This window comes from Mustela nigripes, chromosome 2 (genome assembly GCF_022355385.1).
Source record: "Mustela nigripes isolate SB6536 chromosome 2, MUSNIG.SB6536, whole genome shotgun sequence".
NCBI lineage: Eukaryota > Metazoa > Chordata > Mammalia > Carnivora > Mustelidae > Mustela > Mustela nigripes.
The window spans coordinates 56931291-56959013 of NC_081558.1; the positions used below are offsets into that span (position 1 = coordinate 56931291).

The 27723-nt window shown below is 41.3% G+C and overlaps 1 protein-coding gene across 1 annotated transcript in view; it reads right to left on the reverse strand.

Moving 5' to 3' along the window:
- Positions 1-27723, reverse strand: part of CFAP92 (cilia and flagella associated protein 92 (putative)) — a 61950-nt gene that overhangs the window by 4520 nt on the left and 29707 nt on the right. Inside the window, exons 9-11 of the mRNA XM_059388298.1 lie at positions 21889-22793; positions 12560-12754; positions 10606-10903 (exon numbers count right to left, since the gene is read on the reverse strand). Coding sequence (XP_059244281.1) covers positions 10606-10903; positions 12560-12754; positions 21889-22793 — 1398 coding nt within the window. The remainder of the gene's footprint in view (positions 1-10605; positions 10904-12559; positions 12755-21888; positions 22794-27723) is intronic.

Genomic DNA, 27723 nt, shown 5'->3' on the forward strand with positions numbered 1-27723 from the left:
CCTGGGAACCAAAGTGGAAACAATCCAAATAACAGAAGTTGCAAAAGGAAAGGGAAAGCAGTAGGAATTTTATTTATTTATTTATTTATCAGAGAGAGGGGGGGAGCGCGAGTGAGCACAGGCAGACAGAGTGGCAGGCAGAGGCAGAGGGAGAAGCAGGCTCCCTGCCGAGCAAGGAGCCCGATTGGGACTCGATCCCAGGACGCTGGGATCATGACCTGACCCAAAGGCAGCTGCTTAACCAACTAAGCCACCCAGGCGTCCCAGCAGTAGGAAATTTTTAAAAAAGCAGGAGCCTCAGAAAAGAGAACAAAAATGCCAAGCCTGGGCACACTGTTCGTGACAGGTAAGACCACAAAGGTAAAGACCAACTCTGAAAACTTCCAGAGAAAGAGCAGGCCACCTGTGCAGGTAAAAGTACCAGACTGGCCTCCAGTTCTAGAGCAGCAGAACTGTGAACAAGAACTTGAACCTAAGACTGTATACCCAGACGAGATGGCCATTCCATTGACAGCAGTGTGTTAGTTGTACAAGGCTTGGGAGGTTTACACAGAGACTTTTCCTACACCCTACACCCTAATCTGTGTAATGGTTTCATAGGTATATATATAGATTAAAATGAAGGATGTACACCTAAGATTCATACGGCTTACTGTATTTAACGCATACATCTAAAAAGTAATACCAGAGACAAAAGGACCTATCATATTTATAAAAGAAATCAACAGGCTAAGGAAGTCTGAAATTTGTATATATTTAAAACATAAGCTTGATAGATATAAAGCAAAAACAGGAGATGATAAACCTATAATCATATCTGGAGATTTTAACAGACTTCCCCTAGAACCTGAGAGAAGAGACAGAATTTAAAGATAAGGATATAGATTTGGGAAAGGAAAAAAATTTTAAAAAAGGTTGATGTGTTTGGAACACTATCAACAACTACAGGATACTTTTTTTTTTTTTTTTTTCAAATATTCTGGAACAGTTTCCAGGATTAACCTTATTTTGGACTGTAAATCAAATATCAACAAAGGATAGAAATTATACAGAATATATCCTCTGATCATGCAGTCAAGGTACAACTGAATAACAAAAAGAGGTAACAAAAATCCTAAAATGTTTGGAAATTACACAGTATACTATTAACTAACCCATCAAAGGACAAATGAAAATGGAAAATAGAAAACTATTTTTAACTGAGTCATCATGAAAATAATGATATACAAAAACTAGGGGATGAACTTAATGTTCATAAGAAGTTTTTAGCCAAAATGAATACATTATAATGGATCCCAGGACCCTGGGATCATATCTGAAAATTACCTAAACGTCCATCTGAAGAAATTAGAAAAAGCAGAGCAAATTCGAGCCAACAAAAGTAGGAAGGAATAAGAGTAGAGATCCATGAAGTAGAAAATAAATGTAAATATGGAAATTTAAAAAGCAACAGATATTGATTCTTTGAAGAAAATAATGCATTTGTAGGTGCAATTTTAATGAAGATCTCATAATACCCATAAACAAACGAACATATAAATAGCAACCTGATCTGACTGCATTGGCCTTATATATCATTGGGGAAGGGATAGGCTTTTAAGTCAAGTGCTGGTACCGTTGAACATGTGGAAGAAATGAAATTAGATTCCTACCTTCATACGAAAAATAAATTCCAGGGGTCCCTAGGTGGCTCGGTCTGCCTTCAACTCAGGTCATAATCTCAGGGTCCTGGGATTGAACTCTGCATTGAGCTTCCTGCTCAGTGGAGAGCTTGCTTCTCCCTCTCCCTCTGCCCCCAGCTATTGCTCTCTCTCTCTTGCTCACTCTCACTCTATCTCAAAACATAAATCTTTAATAAATCTTTAAATAAATAAATATAAAATAAATAAATAAAATCTTTAAAGAAAAATAAATTCCAGGGGCGCCTGGGTGGCTCAGTGGGTTAGGCCACTGCCTTCAGCTCAGGTCATGATCCCAGGGTCCTGGGATCAGTGGGGAGCCTGCTTCCTCCTCTCTCTGCCTGCCTCTCTGCCTACTTGTGGTTTCTACCTGTCAAATAAATAAAGAAGAAAAAAAGAAAAAGAAATTTCAGATAAATTCAAAATTTAAATCTGATGAACAAAAATTTAAATCTTCTTAGAAGAAAACACTGAATAGTTGTATGACTTTGGGATAGGAAAAGATTTTAAATAAGGCAAAACATTTAGGTCATAAAAGAAATGGAAATTTTACAAAATAACTTTTGTCCCTTAAAAGACGGCAATAAGGGACGCCTGGGTGGCTCAGCTGGTTGGACGACTGCCTTCGGCTCAGATCATGATCTCGGAGTCCCCGGGATCGAGTCCCGCATCGGGCTCCCAGCTCCACAGGGAGTCTGTTTCTCTCTCTGCCCTTCTCCTCACTCATGCTCTCTCTCCCTGTCTCTCTCTCAAATAAATAAATAAAATCTTAAAAAAAAAAAAAGACGGCAATAAGAGTAAAAAGAAGTCAAGCACCAAAAGAAGATTTGCAATGTTTATAAAATGCCATTGTTAGCACTGAGAACATTAAAACTACCTAAAGTTCAAAGGAACACATTTACAGAAGAAGAAATTATTAAATTTCAAATAGTAAAAATATATTGAATAAAAATATATTCAACTGCAGCAGTAAACAATGAAATGCAAAGTAAAACCTTCATAGAGACTATTACACATTAGAGACTAGCAATAATTAAAGTCTGACTATAAGAGGTATGAGCATGGAAGTAGGAAAATAGAAAGTCATGCATGGTTGGCAGGCATATAATGGTCTAAACATTTTGGAAAATAAAGTATTACCCAGACAAGTCAAAGTACAATTTAGCAATTTTTTTTAAAGATTTTATTTATTTATTTGACAGAGATCACAAGTAGGCAGAGAGGCAGGCAGAGAGAGGGGGAAGCAGGTTCCCTGCTGAGCAGAGAACCTGATACAGGTTAAGCATCTACCTTCAGCTCAGCTCATGATCTCAGGGTCCTGGGATCGAGTCCCACATGGGGGGGGGGTCCCTACTCAGTGGGGAGTCTGCTTCTCCCTCTGCCTGCCACTCCCCCAGCTTGTGCTCACTTTCTCTCTATCAAATAAATAAAATATTTAAAATATAATAAAAGTAAAAACAAAACCAGGAAAGATAATCAGCTTGCTACAGACCACTGAGGAAAGAGATTCCACATATTTTGTGCAAGCAAGTTATTAAATAACAGCCACCACCATCACCCTTGGGGAGAAAAAGCAGAATCCAGAGCTGCTGCAATGCATTTCCTATGTCTAGTTTTCAACCAAAAATTAGGAGACACGCAAAGAAATAGAAAAGTGTAAACCTTAATTCAGGAAAACACAGCCATCATTAGAAACTGTCGAGTGAATTCAGCTGCTTGACTTAACAAAGACCTCAATGCAGCTGATACAAAAACTAACTAAAAATTATTTCAGAAATTTAAGGAAATATACAACGAGTCAAGAAATAGGCAATCTGAATAAAGAGATTTTCCAAAAAAGCTATATAAAGACTGAAGTTCTAAAGTACAGTAACTGAAATGAAAAATTCACTGGAGGGACATAACAGATTTAAGCTGACAAAGAATCTGAACCTAAAGATAGAGATTATCCAGTCTGAGAAATAGAAACAAAAGAATATTTTTTTATATTAATGACCTGTGGGACATTGTTAAGTGAGCCAACATGCGCATAATGGAAGTCTGAGAAGGGGCAGAGAAGGAGGAGCAGAAAAAAGTATTGAAGACATTAAGGCCTGAAAGATTGACCTACTGACCTAGGGAAGCTCAATGAACCCCAAGTAGGGTGAATCTAGAGAGATCCCCACCTGTACATACTAGAATCAAACAGTTGAAAGAAAAAGAATGAAAAATCTTAGAGCAAGAAAAAAATGACTCACCATGTATACAGTAACAATATAAATAATGGCTTAATATTCATCAGAAACAACAGAGACACAATGTAATGATATTTTCAAAGTGCTGAAAGAAAAAATATTCTCAGTAAATACCAAGTATTCTATGTCAAGCAAAACCCATCTTTTAAAAGTAATAGTGAAATAAAAATATTCTCTGATAAAGGTAGAATTTGTTGGTAGTGACCTGCTTTTATCCGATATACTAAAGGAGATCTTTTGAAACCGAGAATAAATGACACCAGATGATAACTAAAATCTACATTAACAAAATCATTGGAAATGATAAATACATAGTACACATAAAATCATATATAAACATTTTCCTTCTCTCAAATTAGAATCTGGAAGACATGATTGCATAAAACAACAATAAAACTACATTTGGGGATTGTTTTATACACACACACATATTGTAACATAACAACATACAACAATAACAACATAAAGGAGGGGTAGGAAATGGAACTATATTATAGAAGTTTCTACATTTTACCCTAAAAAAGCTAAAAATAATCTAAACTAGATTGTGATTAAGATGGATATAATGGAAGACTCCTAGAGAACCCACTAATAACTTTTTTTTTAAAGATTTTATTTATTCATTTGACAGAAAGAGATCACAAGTAGGCAGAGAGGCAGGCAGAGAGAGAGAAGGAAGCAGGCTCCCCGCTGAGCAGAGAGCCTGATGCGGGGCTCGATCCCAGGACCCTGAAGACCATGACCTGAGCTGAAGGCAGAGGCTTAACCCACTGAGCCACCCAGACACCCCACTAATAACTTTTTTAAGGAAAAAATTCAATGAAGGAATTAAAATGGTGCACTAAAAATACCTGTTCAACACAAAAGGAGGCAGTAAAGAAACAAAGGATCAAAATCAATATTAAATATATTTAAGAAATGACATAAATCCAACCTTACCGATAATTATATTATGCATAAATGGACAATCAACCGGCAAAGTTTGTCAGACTGGATTTAAAAAAAAAAAAAAAAAAGATCCAGCTATCTGCTGTTTAAAGTAGACACGTATTAGATGCAAAGCCACAAACAGTTTGAGAATCAACGGTGAAAAAATATGTAGTATGCAAACTGGAAGAGAGCTGGTGTGGCTACATTAACATAAAACAAAATGGTTTTTAAGAAATGTTACTAGAGGGGGCGCCTGGGTGGCTCAGTGGGTTGAAGCCTCTGCTTTCAGCTCAGGTCATGATCCCAGAGTCCTAGGATCAAGCCCCACATCGGGCTCTCTGCTCAGCAGGGAGCCTATTTCCCTCCTCTCTCTCTGCCTGCCTCTCTGCCTACTTGTGATCTCTCTCTGTCAAATAAATAAATAAAATCTTTAAAAAAAATGTTACTAGAAACAAAAAGACATTTCATAATGATTAAAGTCAGTTCATCAGGAAGATATAAGCACAAACATGTGTAACAACAGAGTCCCAAAATATAATAAATAAAAATCTACAGAATTGAAAGGAGAAATAGATGATTCAGCCATGAATAGAGACTTTGATACCTCAATCTCAACAACTGACAGGACAACTAGAAGGAAAATCAATGACATAAGACTTGAACAAACAGAGCTGGCCATTATATAACATTATGTAACATTGTTACAGTGTTAGAAGAATATATATTTCTTTCAAGCCTAAGGATGGATCTAGGCCATAAAACAAATTGTAATAAATTTCACAGGACAGGGGCACCTGGGTGGCTCAGTCATTAGCATCTGCCTTTGGCTCAGGTCACGATCCCAGGGTCCCGGGATTGAGCCCTGCGTCCAGCTCCCTACTCGGCTGGAAGCCTTCTCCCTCTCCCACTTCCCCCGCCTTGTATTTCCTCTCCTGCTGTCTCTCTCTGTCAAATGAATAAATAAAATCTATTTAAAAATCCACAGGATAGAAATCATATAAGGTATATTCTCTAATCACAACAAAATTAAATTCTAAATTTCTAAAAGCCATAATGGAAATTACTAAATATTTCGTAGTGAGTGAAAATGAAAACCAACAAACCAAGTTTGATGAGTTGGTGTTTCCTACCCTTCTGTTTTCTGGAAATATGTGAAATGTTGGCATTCATTCATTCATCAACTGCATCTAAAGTACTGTTTAGGGGGAAATTCGTAGCTGTACCTACATGTACAAAATAAAAAGATCCAGATCAAAAACATAACTTTACTCCTTAGGAAACTAGAGTCACAAATTGAACCCAAATAAGCAGAAGAAATTACAGTTTAGAGCAGAAAAACATGAAATAGAAAAATAGAGAAAATGAACAAACTCCAAAAATGTTCTTCAAAAAGACCACCACCATTGGCAAATCTTTAGCTAGGATGACCAAGAAAGAGAAAAGATACAAATTAGTAAAATCAAGAGTGAAAGAGGGGACATTCTACTAAATTTATGGAAATTAAATGAATTATAAGAAAATTCTATTAACTACCATATATCAGCAAATTAGGTGACTTAGATAAATGGACTGATTCCTAAAAAGACACAAATTATCACACCTGTCTTAAGAAAGATATCTGGGGGCACCTGGGTGGCTCAGTGGGTTAACCTTCTGCCTTTGGCTCATGTCATGGTCTCAGGGTTCTGGGATTGAGCCCCGCATCAAGCTCTCTGCTCAGCAGGGAGCCTGCTTCCCCTGTCTCTCTGCCTGCCTCTCTGCATACCTGTGATCTCTCTCCCTCTCTCTGTCAAATAAATAATAATAAAAAAAAAAACTTAAAAAAAAGATATCTGAATAGACTTACCACAAGTAAAGGGATCAAATTAGCCATTTAAAATTTATTCACCAAGAAAAGCTCAGGCTTAGATGGCTTCACTGGATAGCTCTACCGAATGAATGAATGAATGAATGCCAACATTTCACATATTTCCAGAAAACAGAAGGGTAGGAAACACCAACTCATTTTACAGGGCCAATACTATACAAGTATCGATGTCAGACAAAACTATTACAAGAAAAATACAAAATATTAGCAAACTAAATTCAGAAACACAGAGAGAAAAGATCATGCACCCGGACCAGGTGGGATGCATCCCAGGAATACGAGATTGGGTTAACATCCAAACATCAAGTAATGTAAGACATTGTATAAATAAAGAAGAGAACCTCAATAGAGGCAGAGAGAAAAAAGGATTTGACAAAATTCAACATTTATTCATGATAAAAACAAACTAAGACTACAAGGAAGCTTCCTCAACTTGATAAAGCGCACCACAGTCCTGCAGTTAATATCTAACTTAACAGTCAAAGATTGCTTTCCTCTCAAGAACAGAAAGAAAACAAGCAGATGTGCTCTTACCACTCCTGTGTGACCCTGTGCCATATTCTAGAGGCTCTAAAGTAAAAGGGGATGGGGGTAGGGGTTTCGGAATGAATCCCCCCCCGACCCCCTAACTCTTAATGTGGTTGTATTTGAATAAGGAAGTGATTAAGGTTAGATGAGTTATAAGAGTCGGGGAGGGGGGGGCCTGATCCAGTAGGATCACGGTCCTTATAAGAAGAGGAACCAGGGAGCCCACTGTCTTTCTCCCCACACCTGCATATGCAGAGCACATGGCAAGATGCAGCCACTTACAAGCCAAGAGAAGAGAACTCAGAATGAGACCTACTCTACCAGCATGTTGATCCTGTCTTCCCAACCTCCAGAACTGTGAGAAAAATAATTTCTGATGTTTAAGTCACCCTGTGGCGTTTTGTATGGCAATCAGCATAGATTAATGCAGGAAGGAAGGAAGGATATCTAGATTGGGAAGGAAGAAGTAAAATGGTCTTTACCCATGAATGATATGATCCAGGATCATGACCTGAGCCGAAGGCAGAGGCTTTAACCCACTGAGCCACCCCGGCGCCCCATGAAAACATTTTCATGTAATGATCTGTCTGCCGATGTTCATAGCAATGATACTCATAATAGTCTCAAACTAGAAACAATACAAATTTCACCAAATGGGGAATGAGTGAATTAAAAATGTGATACATTCAATCAATGGAATAGTATTCAGCAGTTTTAAAAAGGAACTCTCAGTATGCTCTGCAACATGGACGAACCTCAGAAAGGGGATGCTCAGTGAAGGAAGCCAGGCACAAAAGATCCCATATTGTCTGATTCTGTTTATATGAAATGTCTAGAAATGGCAAATTAGAGACAAAAAGCAGATCAGTGGTTACCTGGGGCTGGAGGTGGGAGCAAGGATTGACTTCAAACAGACATAAGGAAAAACTTTATGGGAATGGAAATGTTCTAAAACTGGATTGTGGTGGTTGTACAACTCCATAAATTTACTTAAAAATTATTTATATATACTTACAATGATTACATTTTACAGTAGTTAAATTCCATCTCTGAGTAAGGATAGAAAAAATTAAATTATGGTTGGGTTTCAATTATTGATTATGGTATGGATAAGCTAGCTAAGGCCATTTGAAATCACCAGTAACTAATAGAAACAATCTTTTTAAAAATCTGGAATGATGTTTCCAGGTGGTTTCAACCGAATATAAGTGATATGAAGATATTGAGTAAATTGTGCAAACATATTATAAATTTTATAGCCATGTTATCATAAAATCTTCAAGATCCTTTGTTAAATGACATTAACAAAACAGTATTAACCCATAAATGAATGAGATGTAGTCATGTGATGTACTACTTGTGTGTGTGTGTGCACATGTGTGTAAATATGTAAGTGCACTCAGATGGTAGAATAATGGGGTAAGGGAGGACTGCGAATATTCTCAGTTGTTTGACTTTTTTATAGGCCTATTTTCAGTCTTGTTTCATAATTTATAAGGAAAATAACAATTGAAACATACTTTACAGAATATGGCCAAGGATGTAAACAGAGGAAAATGAGTAGGCTTTCTTATTAAACAAGAAAAAATAAAAATGAATGAAATAGTCAACAAGAAACTAGGAAGGTAAGGGCACCTGGGTGGCTCAGTCAGTTAAGTGTCTGCCTTCAGCTCAGGTCATGATCTCAGGGTCCTGGGACTGAGCCCTGCGTCGGGCTCTCTGCACAGCGGGGAGCCTGCTTCCCTCTCTCTCTCTCTGCCTACTCGTGATCTCTGTCAGATAAATAAATAAAATCTTAAAAAAAAAAAAAGAAGAAGAAGAAGAAGAAGCTAGGAAGGTGTACCACTGTGAAAGACAGTATGGAAGTGCCTCAAAAAATAAAAATAGGGACGCCTGGGTGGCTCAGTTGGTTAAGCGGCTGCCTTCAGCTCAGGTCATGATCCCAGCTTCCTGGGATCGAGTCCCACGTCAGGCTCCCTGCTGAGCAAGGAGCTCCCTGCCTCTGCCTGCCTCTCTGTCTGCCTATGCTCACTCCCTCTGACAGATAAATACATAAAATCTTTAAAAAAATAATAAAAATAGAACTACCATATGATCTTGGGTATTTACTCATAGGAAATAAAACACTACTTTGAAAAGATAAATGCACCTCTATGTTTGTTGCAGCAGTATTCACAACACCCAAGATATGGAAGCAACTCAAGTGTCCATTGACTGATGAGTGGATAAAGAAGACATGGGACATATACAATGGAATAGGACTCAGCCATAAAAAAGAATGAGACCTTGCCATTTGCAATGACATGGATGGACCTAGAGGGTGTTACACTAAGTGAAATAAGTCAGTCAGAGAAAGACAAATACCACGTGATTTCACTTATATGTAAAATCTAAAAGGTAAAATGAACAAACACACAAAAATCTCTTAAATACAGAGAACTTATAGTTGCCGAAGGGGAAGCGGGTGGGGGGATGGGTGAAATAGATAAAGGGCATTAAGAGGTACAAACCTCCAGTTACAAAATAAGTCGCAGAGACTCAAAGTACGGCATCGGGGATATGGTCAACAATATTGTACTAATGTTGGACAGTGACAGACGGTGACTACACTTACTGGGATAAGCACTGCATAAAGTCCAGTCCAGTCACTATGTTGCACACCAGAAGCCAATATAACATTGTATGCCAATTATACTTCATTAATAAAAAAATTTAAAGAAGTTAGAAATAGGAGAAAGATAAAGTTTTAAAATATTATGAAAAAATAAAAACTGAAGTTAATTAGAAAAAATAAAAAAGAAGACTGATAGATCCAAGAACTGGTTCTTCCGTAAAAACCTGAACACTGATGGGGAAAAGCCTCTTCACTGGTTTTCATAAACAATATACACTTTCAAAGCTTCTGAGAGACTTCCTTTTCCCTAGAGATTGGGGTGGGGGTGCTTCACAGAGCCCCTGGGTGGACAACTTCAAGTCCTTGGTTTTTGGTTGTGGAGTGAGCAAGGCTCTCTCTTGCCATTCAGGCCACAGAGCACCCAGCCTTCTTACACCTCCCCAGCTTCTCAGCTCCTATTCTGTTCCCCTTACACATTGAAGAACACACACTCACCCCAGTTCTTCCTTTGAGATGAACTCAGGGGCCAAGGTAAAGATGATAATCCCTAAGAGCATTCTTCTCCCTTGCAGGGAGGATGGGGACCCGAGGGCTGGGAGTGCACACTTCTGACCAGGTTCACGCCCACCCTTCCCAGGATCAAGGGAGATAAAGAAACTGGTCATGGAGCCTGTATGTCCCCACAGGTGACTGGACAGCCCCAAGGTGAGCAGAGGCCTGGGACCCCTGACCCCGGGAGGAGAACACGCCCACCTGGATGAGGCTGGGCTCCTGGCCTTTGCTCTTGAGCACCATGGTGTTCCGCCACCGCAGATACTTGTCCCTGTGGGCCTGGATCTCATAAGCCAGCGTGGATTTCCGACTTAAGAAGCGCTCAGGACAAGGGGCAGGCTGAGACGGGAAGACCATCAGTTTTCCGTCTGCAAGATCGTCCTGTGAAATGGGCAGCCCCAGCTCTTGGCTCAAGTCTTTGACCATGGTGGAGGATGGCAGCAGGCCTCTAGTGATCACCTCCCTGAGCTTGGTGCTGTGATGGCAGATGGAGTAGATCCTGCAAGACAGAGGGCCACCCACATGGCCTCACCTACATTTCCAAACGTGTTTCCCAGTCCCGTTTTCCAAGACCACGTGCAGCTCAGGCGTCGTTTGGCTCATCCCAGTTCACAGAACTTGGGGACTCGAAGCTTAGAGTCCACCCGGACGAGCCCACCAAAGAGAATGCCTCCTTTTCACTCTCCTCACAGCCCTCAGAATTAAACCCTTCCCACAATCCACTCTGATTATTTTTCGGCTGCTGTGGCCCACCCCTTGGCCTTGCAGATTCAGATAAAGCCCTGAGGAAGGCCGCTACCTGGAACGCAGCAGACACTTAATAAATAGCAGTTTTCTTCCCTTTTCCTTAGACAGGGCCCAGTGTCCCCTCACTGACCGCTGGGGCAGTGGACACCCAAACGCTCCAGCACCTCCCCAGCACGAGCCTGCTGAGGCCCCCGGCACCGCCCCCCCTTCCTGACTTGCAGCTTCGGCCTGCTGTTTGTGGGGTGCCCAACCCACACCTGCCTAGCCCCTCAGGTAGCGCTGTGCGGGGAGACGTGGGAGAGAACAGGACTCAGTCCCCTCTCTCCATGGCCCCAGGCGCCCGCCCTCCCTTTATTAATATATTTGAGAAGCTGGGCGCTGACTCTCGGCCAGGGCTGTTGCTGGCTTTAAAGCCTAAAGAAATGGTTGGCATCCCCCACCCGGGCTCCAGTGAGCAGACTGTCCCCTGATGAAGGCCTGCTCGCTGACATTCAAGGCCAGCCCTTCCCAATGTCCTGAAAGAACCAGCCACTGTCCTTCCCTGCCCCCACAGAGCCAGGCACAGGCTGGCCATGGTCCCAGGGCTCCCACTGCACTAGGCTTGGTCAGTCTCCACTCCAAACTGGGGGTGCCCCGCTTGGCCCCCCTGCTCCCTACATGAATGGAGAAGGCCCTCCGGGAGCGTGAGCCATGCTCAGGAGCAGAAGGAGCACACGGCTTCGCAGGGTCACAGGCAGAAGGCCTGGGGGAAAAGGGGAGTAGGGGGAAAAGGGAGAGAGGTTCACCAGCCCTAGAGTAGAACAGCACAGGTAAAGGCAGGCACAGAGTGGAAGATCTTGATCTTTGGAGGATGCCTTTCTTCACAGGTTAGGGAAGAAGCAACAGAAGCAAACATGCAGCTGGGAGAGGAAACTGTTCCAGGCCTGGTGGATCTGGTTCTGGTCCGCATCACTCACTGCTCCGGCTGTTCTGAGCTATTCCCCCAGAACAGCATATAACTTCGCCTGACCTGTGTTCAAGGAAAGGGCCTTCCTTTCCCCAGTGTTTCCGAACCCCCTTGGGAGACCACGTGGAACAGAGGGAATGACACAGGTTTGGGGTCCCAGGGAACTGAATTCCACTCCTAGGCTCAGCCTCTTTAGGCATAAAGAAAAATAAAAGCTGGGGCACCTGGGTGGCTCAGTCCGTTAAGCGTCTGACTTCGGCTCAGGTCATGATCTCAAGGTCCTGGTATCGAGTCCCACCTGGGGCTCCCTGCTCAGCGGGGAGCCTTCTTTCTCTCTCTCTCTCTGCCCCTGGCCCCTGGAGGGTTCCCTGCACCACCCCCAGCGGCACCACCCCCAGCCGCACCGGCTCCCGGTGGCCACCCCCTCCCGGTGGCCACTCCCTGGGAGGGGGCCTGGCGCACCTGGTCAGGGCCTGGAAGGCCTTCTGCAGAACGCTGTTGCGGACGTAGAGCGCCGAGTGCTTCATGAGCTGCGACAGCGGCTTGAAGAGGTGCACCTGGTACAGGACGGTCTCCAGGTCGGCGTAGAGGCGGTGGCGGAACCGCAGCGCGGAGTTGTAGAGCACCTTGTGTTTGCCCGGCTCTGCCCTGGTGATTCTGCAAGGAGGCCGAGGGGCGAGGCCTTAGCGCCTCTCCGAGGGCTCCCAGATCGCTCTGCGGTTTTGCCCTTGGGCAGAACTATTTTCGGAATGCGTTAACAATAAATCATCTGAAAAACACCCGATGAAACATCTGATAGACCATCCTTTCCAAACCTTGGCAGTGAAAATGCAGAACCCTACTTCATTTTCCTCTTGTCCTGCCACCGCTCCCATTCATACACTTGGCTGGCCGGCATTCCCAGCCTGGCAGAGGTGCTAAACACACCCCGCCACACCACGCCACGCCCCTGTGTTGGTACAGGCGGCTCCTGCACCTCGGGGAAACTAAGGGAAGGCAGCAGGGACCCTGCCTATCCCCTCGGTGAATGGGTGTTTGGTCATGGGGTTTTCCCCTTTGGCGAAGTACCTGTCCGAGCATTTTGCCCACTCTTCCCTTGGCCTGTTTTCATTTTCTTATTGATTCATGGGCGTTTTTTACATATTCAGGATACTAGCTCCACACAAGGCAAATAATTTTTTTCTGAGTCTTTCTTTTCACAATTTCTATGATACCTTTGTTAAAACAGAAGTGATTCACTTCCATGTAGCTGGTTCCGGCATCATTTTCCTTTATTCTGTGTACTTCTGTCTTGTTCAGGAAATCTTTCTTTATCCTAATCATCTGAAAGCTTTAGCGTTTCGCTATTCAAAAACAGATTTTTCTTTTCTGGTGAGCTCTGAATAAGACCAGATAATTGTGGTCTAGCTGACTGTACTGTGTCCATCAATAAGGCATTCTACTTTTGTCAGATATCCCGGCTGGAGGAAATTAGGCACTGGGTGCATGGAACAATTCTATATTATTTTTGCAACTGATTGTGAGTCTGCAACTATTCCAAGTGGGTTTTAATCTACCTGGAATTGATTTCTGTGAATTGTGTGAACCACTGAATTAGAAAACTCTCGTTAATTAGGAACAGAGTGGAACTTCCTTAAATTGATAAATGACATCTACAAAAAACCTATACCTAACATCATATTTGTAATGGGGAAAGTCCCTTCCATCACACGAAGGAAATACAGATTGGACAGGAAGACACTGAGGATAACACAAACAAATGGAAAGACATTCCATGCTCATGGATTAGAAAAACAAATATTAAAATGTCTATACTTCCCAAGGCGATACATACATTCAATGCAAGCCATATCAAAATACCATTAGCATTTTTCATAGAGCTAGAACAAACAATCCTAAAATTTGCATGTAACCAGAAAAGGCCCTGAATAGCCAAAGCAATCTGAAAAGGAAAAACAAACCCAGAGGTATAACAATTCCAGATTTCGAGTTATACAACAGAGCTGTAGTAATCAAAACGATATGGCAGTGGCATAAACACAGACACATAGATCAATGGAACACAATAAAGAGTCCAGAAATAAACCTATGATTATATGTCAATTAATGCATGAGAAAGGAGGCAAGAATATTCAATAGGAAAACAGTTTCTTCAACAAATGGTACGGGACAGCTCCAGGCAAAGAATGAAACTGAACCACTTTCTTACAACAAACACAAACTCAAATGGATCAAAAACCTAAATAAAACCATAAAACTCCTAGAAGAAAATGCAGGCAATAAGCTCTTTGACATTGGCCTAAGTAATATATTTTTGGTTATGTCTCTTTAGGCAAGGGCGACAAAAGCAAAAATAAACAAATGGAACTACATCAAGCCAAAAAGCTTTTACACAGTGAGGAAAACCAACAAAATGAAAAGACAAACTGTGGAATGGGGGAAGCTACTTGCAAACAATATATCCAATAAGGGATTTATATCCAAAATACATAAAGAACTCATTTGACTCCATAACAACAACAACAACAACAACAAATACCCAACTGAAAATGGGCAGAACAGCTAAATAGAAGATAATGCAGATGGCCAATGCACACAATGAGGAAATTACAACATCCCTGGTCATCAGGGAAATGTGAATCACAGCCACAATGGGATACCACCTCACACCTGTCAAATGACTATGATCAAAAACACAAGAGATGACAAGTGTTGGTGATGGAGGATGTGGGGAAAAGGGAACCCCCGTGCCCTGTGGTTGGGAAAGCAAACTGGTGCAGCCACTGTGGAAAAAAGTATGGAGATTCCTCAAAATTTAAAAACAGAATGACCAGGGCACCTGGGTGGCTCGGTGGGCTAGATCCTCTGCCTTCGGCTCAAGGTCATGATCCCAGGGTCCTGGGATTGAGCCCTGCATCGGGCTCTCTGCTCAGCGGGGAGCTTGCTTCCTTCTCTGTCTCTGCCTGCCTCTCTGCCTACTTGTGATCTCTGTCAAATAAATAAATAAAATCTTAAAAAAAAAAAAACCCCAACCAAACAAACAAACAAAAAAACCCAGAATGACCATACCAATAGGGCAATTCCATGACTAGGTATTCAGCCAAAAGAAAATGAGAACACTCATTCGAAAAGATATATGCACCACTATGTCCATTATTTGCAATAGTCAGGATATAGAAGCAACCTTCAGGTGAATGGATAAAGATGTGGACTGTGTGTTTGAGTGTGTAATGGAATATTACTCAGCCATATAAAAGAATGAGGTCTTGCCATCTGCAACAACATGAATGTAAGTAAAGGGTATTATGCTCAGTGAAGTAAGTAAGTCAGACAGAGAAAGACAGATATTGTATGATTTCCCTTATATGTGAAATTTAAAACCTAGAACAATAGAACAAACAAAACAAACCATTCCATGGGTACAGAGATCAAACTTAGAGTTGCTGGGGCTGGGAGTTGTGGGGGTAGGCATGGGTTACACAGGTGATGGGGATGAAGAGGTACAAACTCTCAGTTTTAAAATAAGTAAGTCACAGGGATGTCATGAGCAGCATAGGGAACAGAGTCAATCACATAATAACTTCGTATAGTGAGAGATAGTAACCTGATCTACCATGCTGATCATTTGCAATGTATAAAAATATCAGATCACTGTCTTGCACATCTGAAACTAATATTGTAGGTCAACTATAATTCTAAGAAGAAAACATGTCCACACAAAAACCTGTACGTTATTACTCACAGCAGCTTTATCTGTAATAGTCAAAAACTGGAAATAAACAAAATGTTCCTCAACAGATGGATAGGGAAACTGTGTCACATCTGTTCCATGAAATATGACCCAGCAACAAAGAGGAGCAAACTACGGATATATGCAAAAATGTGAACGGCTCGCCAGCACTGAGTGGACGCTGAGTGGAAGCTCCTAAGGTCATATAATAGGATTCCATTAATATGGAAGATTACATACAGATGAAAAAATTAAGGGGGCGCCTGGGTGACTCAGTCATTAACTGCCTGCCTTCGGCTCAGGTCATGATCCCAGGGTCCTGGGGTCAAGCCCCACGTCAGGCTCCCTGCTCAGCGGGAAGCCTGTTTCTCCCTCTCCCACTCCTGCTTGTGTTCCCTCTCTCATGGTGTCTCTGTCAGGTAAATAAATACAATTTTTTAAAAATGAAGGAGATGGAAAACAGGATAGTTAAAGAGGGTGGGCATGACTGTAAACACAGAGCATGAGGGAGCTCTCGGTAACAATATGCTAGTTCAAGGTCTTCACAAATCTGTATGTATAAACTGGCACAAACAACATACGTACTGACATTGGCATCCTGGCTTAGATATCTGCACCACAGTTAAGCAAGATGTGACCGTTGTGGGGAAAGGGTATGTGGGAATCTCTGGAATATTCATTAAACTTCCTATGAATCTATAACTATTTCAAAAGTTGAAAATGTACACAGATTTCTAAGGCAGCGAGAATTGATTTTTGTGAATGGTCTGAGGTTTGGAAGTTATTTTCCTTTTTTCTTATGGATAAACAATTATCCCGACACTGTTTATTTATTTATTTTCATTTTTTAAAAAGATTTTATTTATTCATTTGACAGAGAGATCACAAGTAGGCAGGGAGGCAGGCAGAGAGAGAGGAGGAAGCAGGCCCTCCACGGAGCAGAGAGTCCAATGCGGGGCTCAATCCCAGGACCCTGGGATCACGACCTGAGCAAAAGGCAGAGGCTTTAACCCACTGAGCCACCCAGGCGCTCCCAACACCGTTTTTTTTAAAAAGTTTCTCCTTTCCTCAACAGATCTGTTTGTTTGTTCGTTTGCTAGAGGTATTTTTCCTCCTCTTCTTCTTCTCCTTCTTCTCTTTCTCCTTCTTCTTCTTCTTCTTTAAAGACTTTATTTATTTGACAGAGAGAGACACAGCGGGGGGAGTGGGAGAGGGAGAAGCAGGCTTCCCGCTGCGGGAGCAGAGAGCCTGATACGGGGCTCGATCCCAGGACCCTGGGATCATGACCTGAGCTGAAGGCAGAGGCTTAACCCACTGAGCCACTCAGGTGCCCCAGCTAGAGGTATTTTTCAAATGAGATTTTTTTTTTTAAAGATTTTATTTATTTATTTGACAGACAGAGATCACAAGTAGGCAGAGAGGCAGGCAGAGAGAGAGAAGGAAGCAGGCTCCCTGCCAAGCAGAGAGCCGGATGCGGGACTCGATCCCAGGACCAAGGAATCATAACCTGAGCTGAAGGCAGAGGCTTTAACCCACTGAGCTACTCGGGCGCCCCTCGAATGAGATTTTTTTTTTTTAAGATTTTATTTATTTATTTGACAGACAGAGATCACAAGTAGGCAGAGAGTGAGAGAGAGGAGGAAGCAGGCTCCCCGCCGAGCAGAGAGCCCGACGCGGGGCTCGATCTCAGGACCCTGGGATCATGACCCGAGCTGAAGGCAGAGGCTTTAACCCACTGAGCCACCCAGGTGCCCCACCTTGAATGAGATTTAATTCAGATGCCATAATGTATATAATTCAATCATGTTTAGTCTATTCATAGATACACGCAATCATCATCATAATTTTCAAGCTTTCTTATCACCTAAAAAAGAAACCTGTACACATCTATACCCCCATCTATACTCTCATCCCTTGACCCACAACCCTAAGTATTCACTAATCCTCTTTCTGTCTCTATAGGTTTGCTTATTTTTGACATTTCATATAAAGGACTCATCCAATATGTGGCCTTTTGTGACTGGCTCTTTTCACTTCACTTACTATAATGTGAGTCAGTATTTCCTTCCTTTTATGTCCAAATAACAGCTCATTGTATTTATATGTCACATTTTGTTTAGCCATTCATCAATTAATAAACATTTGGGCTGTTTCCACCTAATGGCTATCATAGTGCTCTTATAAACAGTTATATACTGTCCAGCGTGGACATGTGTTCTCATTTATCTTGGGCATTTACCTAGGAGGGGGACAGCTGGGTCGTACAGTATCTCTTTTTAGCCATTTGAGGAACTGCCAGACTGTTTTCCAAAATGACTCTACCATCTAATTCATTACCAGCAGTGAATGACAATTCTGAGCTCTCCACATCCTTGTCAACACTTGCTATTATCGGACATGTTTAATTCCAGCCAAACTGGCCTGTGTGGAGTGTATCACCTTATCTAAATTCACCCTTTTCATGTGTACAATTCAATGGTTTTAGTATAAGCATTTGCTGCTGATCTTCCAATGTCGCACATCTTATGTCAAGTGACTGTTTGCATGGAGGTCTGTATTTGGATTTTCTATCATATTTCGTATGTTTGCTTGTCTATCACTGGTCCAATAAACTCTCTTAATCACTATGGTTTTATAAGGAGGCTTGATATTTAGTAGAACAAGTTCTCCCATCTTGTTCTTGTTCTTATACACACGATGATGTAAATTTTTAAATCAGGTTCTCAAGCTCCATACTTTTAAAATTGGGATTGCTTTGAATTTATACATCTGGCTTGCAGATAACTGACACCTCTATTAATACTGAGTGTTCCAATCCATGAACATGGTAGTCTCTTTACTTGTTTAGGTTTCCTTTAATGTTTCTAAAAATCCTATAATATTCATGATAGAGATGTTCTAATCCTTTTTGTTGAATTTCATACTTTTATAATACTTTAAAAGCATTCACTTTTTAAATGATTTTTTGTATATAGATGGTATTCAGAAATTCAATAGGTTTTTACATTAATGTTTGTATCCAGAAACCTCATTAAACTATCTTATCTGAAAATATTTTTTATATTATCTTTGCAATTTTTTATACATATTTAAATTTTTTGACACGGTTTAAAACACTTATTTCAATTACTGCAACATCGATCATTAATTTTCAGCTTTTTTTCTTTTCTAATATAAGCATTTGAGTCTATAAAGTTTCCTCTAACACTAACATCACCCCACAAATTCAGATACTATACTACTTTCATTATTGATCAATTCAATAATGTCTAATTTCTATTTGTTTCTCTTTTGGTTATTTGGAAATAGTTGTTAATTTCCAACCATGTGAATTTTTTTCCTGGTTAATGATCTTTTATTTCAGCTTCACTGAACTGGGGTCCATTAGCCTATTTTATATTATTTTTTCTATTGGGACAAAACTGTTCGTTGAGATACATACCATATCCCCAACTTAGCCAAACTATAAAGTTTGAGGTCATAGTTTCTCAAACTGCCCTGACTTCTGATACCCACTGAAGTTTAAGGTGTTCCTTTTTTTTTTTTTTTTTTTTAAGATCTTATTTACTTATTTGACAGACAGAGATCACAAATAGGTAGAGAGGCAGGCATAGAGAGCGAGGAAAGCAGGCTCCCCACTGAGCAGAGCCCGATGCGGGGCTCCATCCCAGGACCTTGGGATCATGACCTGAGCCGAAGGCAGAGGCCTGAACCCACTGAGCCACCCAGAAGCCCCAGTTCAAGGGGTTCTAATACCACCCTCAGGCTCAACAATTTGCTATAAGAACACACGGAATTCACTGAAAGATGTTACACTCACACTCACAGCTTATTATAGGGAAAGGATGCAGATTAAAATCAGCCAGAGGAAGAGACACATAGGGCAGAGTTTAGAATGGTTCTAAACACCAAGTTCTCAATGCTCTTTCCTCATGGAATCAGGATGTGTTGTCCTGATGACATTGCTGAGGGATAATACGCACATAGAAGTTCCCCTGAGCCTTGGTATTTAGAGTTCTTATTTGGGCTCCGTTACAGAGGCATGATTGATTACTTGCTTGATTGCTCACATGGCAATCTCAGTCTCCATATCAACTGACATGACAAGACCAAAGCCCTAACCCTAAATCACACTCGGGGTCTTTCTGGCATGACCACCAGGTATGGTGGTCCCATCCTATCCCAAGTTCTGGTGTAGTCATCCCCCAACCTAAGCAAAGGCACTCCTATTAGGTATGACATATATCACCACCCAGAAGCCAAAAGCAAAGGCCAGACCTTTTGGGCAAGGCCAGATTGTTTACTGCACACACTTTTTCATTATAAGTTCACACTTTTCAATTGCATGATTCAGTGGTTTTTAATATATTAACATTGTGCAATCATAAACACCAATTCTAGAAAATTCTCATCACCCCAAGAAGAAATTGTACCCATTAACAGTCACTCCCCACTTCTCCTTCACCCCTTCCCTGAGACCCTGAGAACCACGAATCTTCCGTTTCTGTGGATTTGACTAGTCTAGACATTCCACATTAACAGAATCATACAACAGGTGGCCTTTTATGTCTGGCTTCTTTTACTCAGTACATTTTCAAGGTTCACCCATGTTGAAATGTGTATATCAGTACTTCATTCCTTTTTCATGGCTGAATATTATTCTATTTTATGGATATATCACATTTTCTTCATTGGTTGAGGGACATTTGAGTTGTTTACACTTTTTTTGAAGATTTTATTTATTCATTTGACAGACAGAGATCACAAGTAGGCAGAAAGGCAGGCAGAGAAAGAGAGGGAAGCAGGCTCCCTGCTGAGCAGAGAACCCAATTTGGGGCTCGATCCCAGGACCCTAAAATCACAACCTGAGCTGAAGGCAGACCCTTTAACCCACTGAGCCACCCAAGTTCCCATTTCCACTTTTTTGACTATTATAAATAATGCTGCCATGAACATTCACATACAAGTTTTTTGTGTGGACCTATGTTTTCAGTTCTCTTGGGCAGATAACTAGACACAATGCCAGCTCCTTCACAGCACCTCTTGGCTTACCAGCACATCAAGACAGGGCCAAACAGGGCTGCTCTCCTGTCTTGGATGAATACAACTCAACCTCAGGACTACTTGCTCTTGTCAGCATCTAGGTTCTAGGGCATCTGAAGTCCAAAGACAGAGAGGGGGAGTTTCCAAACTAAAAACAGGAGGTACTAGGGCACCTGGGTTGAACCTAAGCCTGGCTTCTGACCAGCTACGGTCATGATCTCAGGGTCCTGGGACTGAGCCCCATGTTGGGCTCAGCACTCAGCAAGGAGTCTGTTTCTCCCTCTCCCTCTGCTCCTCCCCCACCCAGCTCATTTTCTCTCTCTCTTGAATAAATAAAATCTAAAAAATAAAAATAAAGAAAAGAGGCCCTTTAAGCCCAAACTAGGATACTTGCAAATAACAAAAGGAAAAGAGAATTGTCATGAAGACAAAACTGAAGAATGGAAGGACCATAAGGGACTACCTGCTCCAGCCCAGAATCTGAAAGTTCGATCGCCTCTACAAAATTTCCACTGAGGTATAATTAGGTATTCCTGAAGGTCATCAGGGAAGGAGAACTTTCTGCACCTAGGCAGCTTCTCCAGCCTCAAAATAGTCAGATAGGTCTTCCTTAGACTCAGTGGAAATCTACTTCTCTGTGGTGTCCATCTTAGGGCCATACAGAATTTTCTTCTTCTTGTTAGCCAAGTAGGCCCCTCAGAAGTCTGAAGGGAGGGCCCATTTTCCTGAACCACCCTTTCTACTGCGTGGCCCTAAAGTCTTCCCTTCATCCAAAGGCAAGAAATTCCGCCTGTGGTCAAGGCCAATAATGGAGTCCTGTGAAGTCTTCTATAATAAACCCCAAAAGGAACTGAATCAACATATCCTTCTTACAGATGAGGACACTAAACCTGAGCCTGGCTTCAAAAGATTTCCCCCTACCAAAATAATAAAAAAAGATTTCCCCAATCCACTCACTCAGCATCAAGACATCATGACTTTTACATGAAACACAAACACCAAAAAAACACCCACCTACCGGCTTTGATGGCTGTCCCATAGCTGCTTCAAGCCTTGGTCAGCCAAGCCCTCCAGAATGAGAAGGTGAAGCTTCCCATCCAGCAGGTGGAAGCCAGTGAGTACATCCAGGTCCTGCCTTTCCTGGATCTTCACCCGCATCTTAAAGGCTGACAGGATTTGCTGGATGTTCCTGATAGGGTGGGCATCCAGATCAAGGGCCTTGGCATTGATCATGGTGATGTCCTGCAGCAGGCCGTAGAGGAGGGAGATCTTCTTGGAGTCAAACACGAAAATGATGCGGCCAAACTGGGTACCTGAAAGCTCTGGGTCCGGGGCTTCAGCCCTGGCCTGCAATGGCACAGCGATGTCCACCCGCATCTTGAGCAGAGAGTTGGCCTCAAGGTAGTTACCCATGGGCATTGGGTTGTGCTGGAAGCCATCTGTGGGGACCCGAAACCCCACAACCTTCCTGCTCTTGCCATCTTGGCCACAGTGTTTGGGCTTGGGTTCACAGCTGTGGATGGGGACGACCAAGTTCAAGTACTTCTGGCCGAGGAGAAGGTCAGCAAAACTGACCTGGGCAACCCCATAAGGGTCCCATATCTTGTTCTGGGATTCAAAGGGGTTATTCTCTGTCTCTTCCAGAGAGATGAGGGACTGGAGGTTGAGGTATGCATCCAAGGGGTCATCCCCAAACAGGGTGGGCTTCCGGGAATACTCCTCTAACTTGCGGTCCCTGTCATGAACTTGCACCACCATGGGGGGCCCCTCCAGGTATTCCCTCAGGTCACTGGGCTGCATTGCCCCAAGAAAGATGACATTGATGTCCTGGAAATGGATGTGGATTCCATGGGGCCGCCCCTCTGTTCTGTGAACTGGAGTCTTAAAGAACTGGTACTTGCAGTACACAGGGATGCACAGCCTCTAGGAGAGAATGAGGTGACAAGAGATCACTAGGCTGCAGTGGCAGTCACTCTGCCTCCCCTTTAAAGGCAGGCTCCCACAGGAGGCTCAAATCCTAGAGCCACATTGGCCCCCTCCAGTCCCTGTGGCCTGGATTCCTCATCCACAAAATACCAAGGAAAGAGCCAGCTCTCCAAGGTCATCCCCAGGATTAAGTGACATACATGAAAGCACCAAGATGGTGGCTGACAAAAGACAGGGCCTAATAAGTATTAAGTCACTATTTCCTCCTCCCAAACTGAGTGCCATGAAGACAGGCCATGTGCATTTTGCACAGCTGTATTTTTACTTCCAAGCCCAAGGCTAGGTGCAGAAAAGGTGGAGATAAGTGGTTTTTAGAAAAGGTAATCCATATTTCCTAGACATCTTGGAGGGTTGGTATGGGCTCACCTTTAGCATATTAACAGGTATCCAAGCAGAAAGTTACCACAAGGTGAAGAAGGGCTCAGAGTTGTGGGGTTTAAGAGGGCATGGAAAATAAGATGGAAAGGAGTGACAGAAAACAGGGTATCCTGCATATTTTAACCTTGACACTAAGACTTTTTAAATCAAAAGTTAACCCTTATGCAAGTTTGTGATCTGAATTCATACTCCAAGTGTACTATTTATTTTACACTGAAACCTTTAAATAATCCTGGGTTGGTATGCTCCCAGGTACCTTGTAGAAGTTCTCAAAAAACCTTCTACAGAAATCCACTTTCAACCTAGGCTTCAAAGAATCCTCATGAAGAAAGTTCAATTAAATGTGAAACCACAGTAAAAATTACAAAATTCCTAAGTAAAAGGTACTACTAGCAAAATTGGTTGCACAAAGCCATAAGATATTAGAGTCACCAGAAACATAAACTAAATATATTTGTTTGGTTATGTGTAAAAAAAGGAATATAATAAGGTCAAATCTACTGTATTTCTATTTTCTAACAATGAATAATTTTAAAATATCACCTACAGTAGCATAGAAACATAAAATGCTTGAAAGAAATGCAATGAAAAATGTGTAAGGCCTGTACACTGAAAAGAACAAAATTAAGAGAGAAATTAAAGAAAATCTAAATAGAGAAATATACAATCTTCATGGATAGGAAAATGCAATTAATTCTAGATGAATCATAGACCATATACATCTTCTAGAAAAAGACATAGGAGAGAATTTTCATTCATGTGGGAAAAGATTTCTTTGACAGGACACCAAAAAACACTAATTATAACAGCCGAAGTTGATAACATGGACTTTATCAAATAAAGTTAAGCCCTAGACTGGCATAAAACATGTATAATACATATCTATATGTCTATATATAGATATAGATAGTATATATATATATATATATATATATATAACATGAAGGACTTGTATACAGGATATAAAAAACATATATAAAATAATAAAAGAGAAAAAATGAAAAATAGTAGAAGATGAACTTTAAAATTTGGTTACGTGGAGTAAGCACACCCCACTCTCCATCTCCCAGTGAATGTATCCAGAAATCATAGACAGAATGCATGGAGCAGCTGTCAGAGGCCTCTGAAAAGTAAAAAATAATGGAAAATTGGGAATGGAAACCAAACTCAAAGTACAACCAACACAGCTATGAGTTTACTGGGTTTATTTTCCTCTTGTATGTTGTAGCCTGGACTCAAAAGGAAGCCTGAATCCAAGAATTGTGCACCAGATACAGACAGAGCTCTAAGAGAAGCCCTCTCTTTCTGTTCTAAGGAGTGGAAGGAAGGACCCCCATAGGATACAGAGAGTGGGAGTTTGGAGGGATCCACTGTTGTTTTTCTCTGTTGGCCCTGACCTCATGCAAGTTCAAGCTCCAAAGCTACAATCTGATGGTGGCAGCAGCTGGGCAGGCACCTAAAAATCTGAGACAGGGAAATCCTTTTCAACCAGAGGAATTGTGATACAAAAAGTATGTGGTAAACCCTCAATATTGTTTTTACTCTACATATCTTCCCACCACCTGTCCTCAGAGGCAGACTGAGTCCCAGGAAGGGCATGTTAGAGTGGAAACAATAAAGGTATACCTTTTAAGCCAGCAGACCAGGAAAATGACTCCTTGGGATCTGGGGAGTGTAGAAAGGGGGGAAATCAAGGAAGGGACACCATAAAGTTATGTGTAAACTTGAGCTTATCCCTCAACTGTGCATGTGTGGATCCAGCCGTTAGCCACATACCAGGGGTTTCAAGAACTGAACTACAGAGACCACGGCACAGGCCTGACTGGTGCCTTAGTACTACACATGCAGGACAGTCTTGAATATCACTACAAAATCTTTGAAAACTGAACTGGCCTTAAAACCACAGCCACAAACAAAACTTTGAAAGAATTAAGAAGACTGATAAACCCCTGGCCAGACCTATCAAAAAGAAAAGAGAAAAGACCCAAATTAATAAAGTCATGAATAAAAGAGGAGAGATCACAACCAACACCAAAAAAAAAAAAATTACAAACAATTAAAGAACATATTATGAGCAACTATATGCTGGCAAATTTGACAATCTGGAAGAAATGGATACATTCCTAGACATATAAACTACCAAAACTGAACCAGGAAGAAATAGAAAACCTGAACAGACCTATAACCAGTAAGGAGATTGAAGCAGTCATCAAAAATCTCCCATCAAACAAGAGCCCAGGGCCATATGGCTTCCCAGGGGAATTCCCTCCAAACATTTAAAGAAGAATTAATACCTACTCTCCTGAAACTGTTCCAAAAAATAGAAATGGAAGGAAAACTTCCAAACTCATTTTATGAGGCCAGCATTAGCTCGATCCCAAAACCAGACAAAGATTCCATCAAAAAGGAGAATTACAGACCAATATCCTTGATGAACACAGATGCAAAAATTCTCACCAAAATCCTAGCCAATAGGATCCAACAGTACATTAAAAGGATTATTCACCACAACCAAGTGGGATTTATTCCTGGGCTGCAAGTTTGGTTCAACATCTGCAAATCAATCAATGTGATAAATACATTAATAAGAGAAAGAACAAGGACCATATGATCCTCTCAATAGATGCTGAAAAAGCATTTGACAAAGTACAGCATCCTTTCTTGATCAAAACTCTTCATAACGTAGGCACAGGGGGTACATACCTCAATATCATCAAAGCCATCTATGAAAAACCCACAATGACTATCATTCTCAATGGAGAAAAACTGAGAGCTTTTCCCCTAAGGTCAGGAACACAGCAGGGATGTCCATTATCACCACTGCTATTCCACATAGTACTAGAAGTCCTAGCCTCAGCAATCAGACAACGAAAAGAAATAAAAGGCATTCAAATCAGCTAAGACTAAGTCAAACTCTCACTCTTTGCAGATGATGTGATACTTTATGTGGAAAACCCAAGAGACTCCACTCCAAAAGCACTAGAATTCATACAGGAATTCAGTAAAGTGTCAGGACATAAAATCAATGCACAGAAATCAGTTGTATTTCTGTACACCAGCAACAAGACAGAAGAAAAAGAAATTAAGGAGTTGATCCCATTTACAATTGCACCCAAAACCATAACATACCTGGGAATAAACCTAACCAAAGAGGCAAAGAATCTGTACTCAGAAAACTATAAAGTGCTCATGAAAGAAATAGAGGAAGACACAAAGAAATGGAAAAATGCTCCATGCTCATGGATTGGAAGAATAAATATTGTGAAAATCTCTCTGTTACCTAAAACAATCTACATATTTAATGCAATCCCTACCAAAATACTGTTAATTTTTTTCAAAGAAATGGAACAAATAATCCTAAAATTGGTATGGAACTAGAAAAGACCCCAAATAGCCAGGGGAATGTTGAAAAAGAAAGCCAAAGTTGGTGGTATCTCAATTCCAGACTTCAAGCTCTACTACAAAGCTGTAATAATCAAGACAGTATGGTACTGGCACAAAGACAGACACATAGATCAATGGAACAGAATAGAGAGCCCAGAAATAGACCCTCAACTCTATGGTCAACTGATCTTTGACAAAGCAGGAAAGAACACCCAACGGAAAAAAGTCTCATCAACAAATGGTATTGGGAAAACTGGACAGCCACATGCTGAAAAATGAAATCGGACCATTTCCTTATACCACACACAAAGATAGAATCAAATGGATGAAAGATCTCAATGTGAGACAGGAACCCATCAAAATCCTTGAGGAGAACACAGGCAGCAACCTCTTCTTCCTCTTCTTCCTAGAAACATTGCCAAAGACAAGGGAAGCAAGGGCAAAAATGAACTACTGGGACTTCATCAAGATCAAAATCTTTTGCATGACAAAGGAAACAGTTAACAAAACCGAAGGACAACTGACAGAATGGAAGAAGATATTCACAAATGACATATCAGATAAAGGGCTAGTATCCAAAATCTATAAAGGTCTATAAAGAATTTATTACACTCAACACTCAAAGAACAAATAATCCAATCAAGAAATGGGCAGAGGACAATGAACAGACATTTCTGCAAAGAAGACACCCAGATGGCCAACAGACACATGAAAAAGGGCTCCATATCACTAGGCATCAGGGAAATACAAATCAAAACCACAATGAGATACCACCTCACACCAGTCAGAATGGCTAAAATTAACAAATCAGGAAATGACAGATGCTGGTGAGGATGTGGAGAAAGGGGAACCCTCCTACATTCTTGGTGGGAATGCAAGCTGGTGCAGTCACTCTGGAAAACAGCATGAAGGTTGCTCAAAAAGTTGAAAATAGAGCAACCCTATGACCCAGCAATCGCACTACTGGGTATTTACCCTAAAGATACAAATGTAGTGATCCAAAGAGGCACATGCACCCATATGTTTATAGCAGCAATGTCCACAATAGCCAAACTATGGAAAGAACCTAGATGTCCATGAACAGATGAATGGATAAAGAAGATGT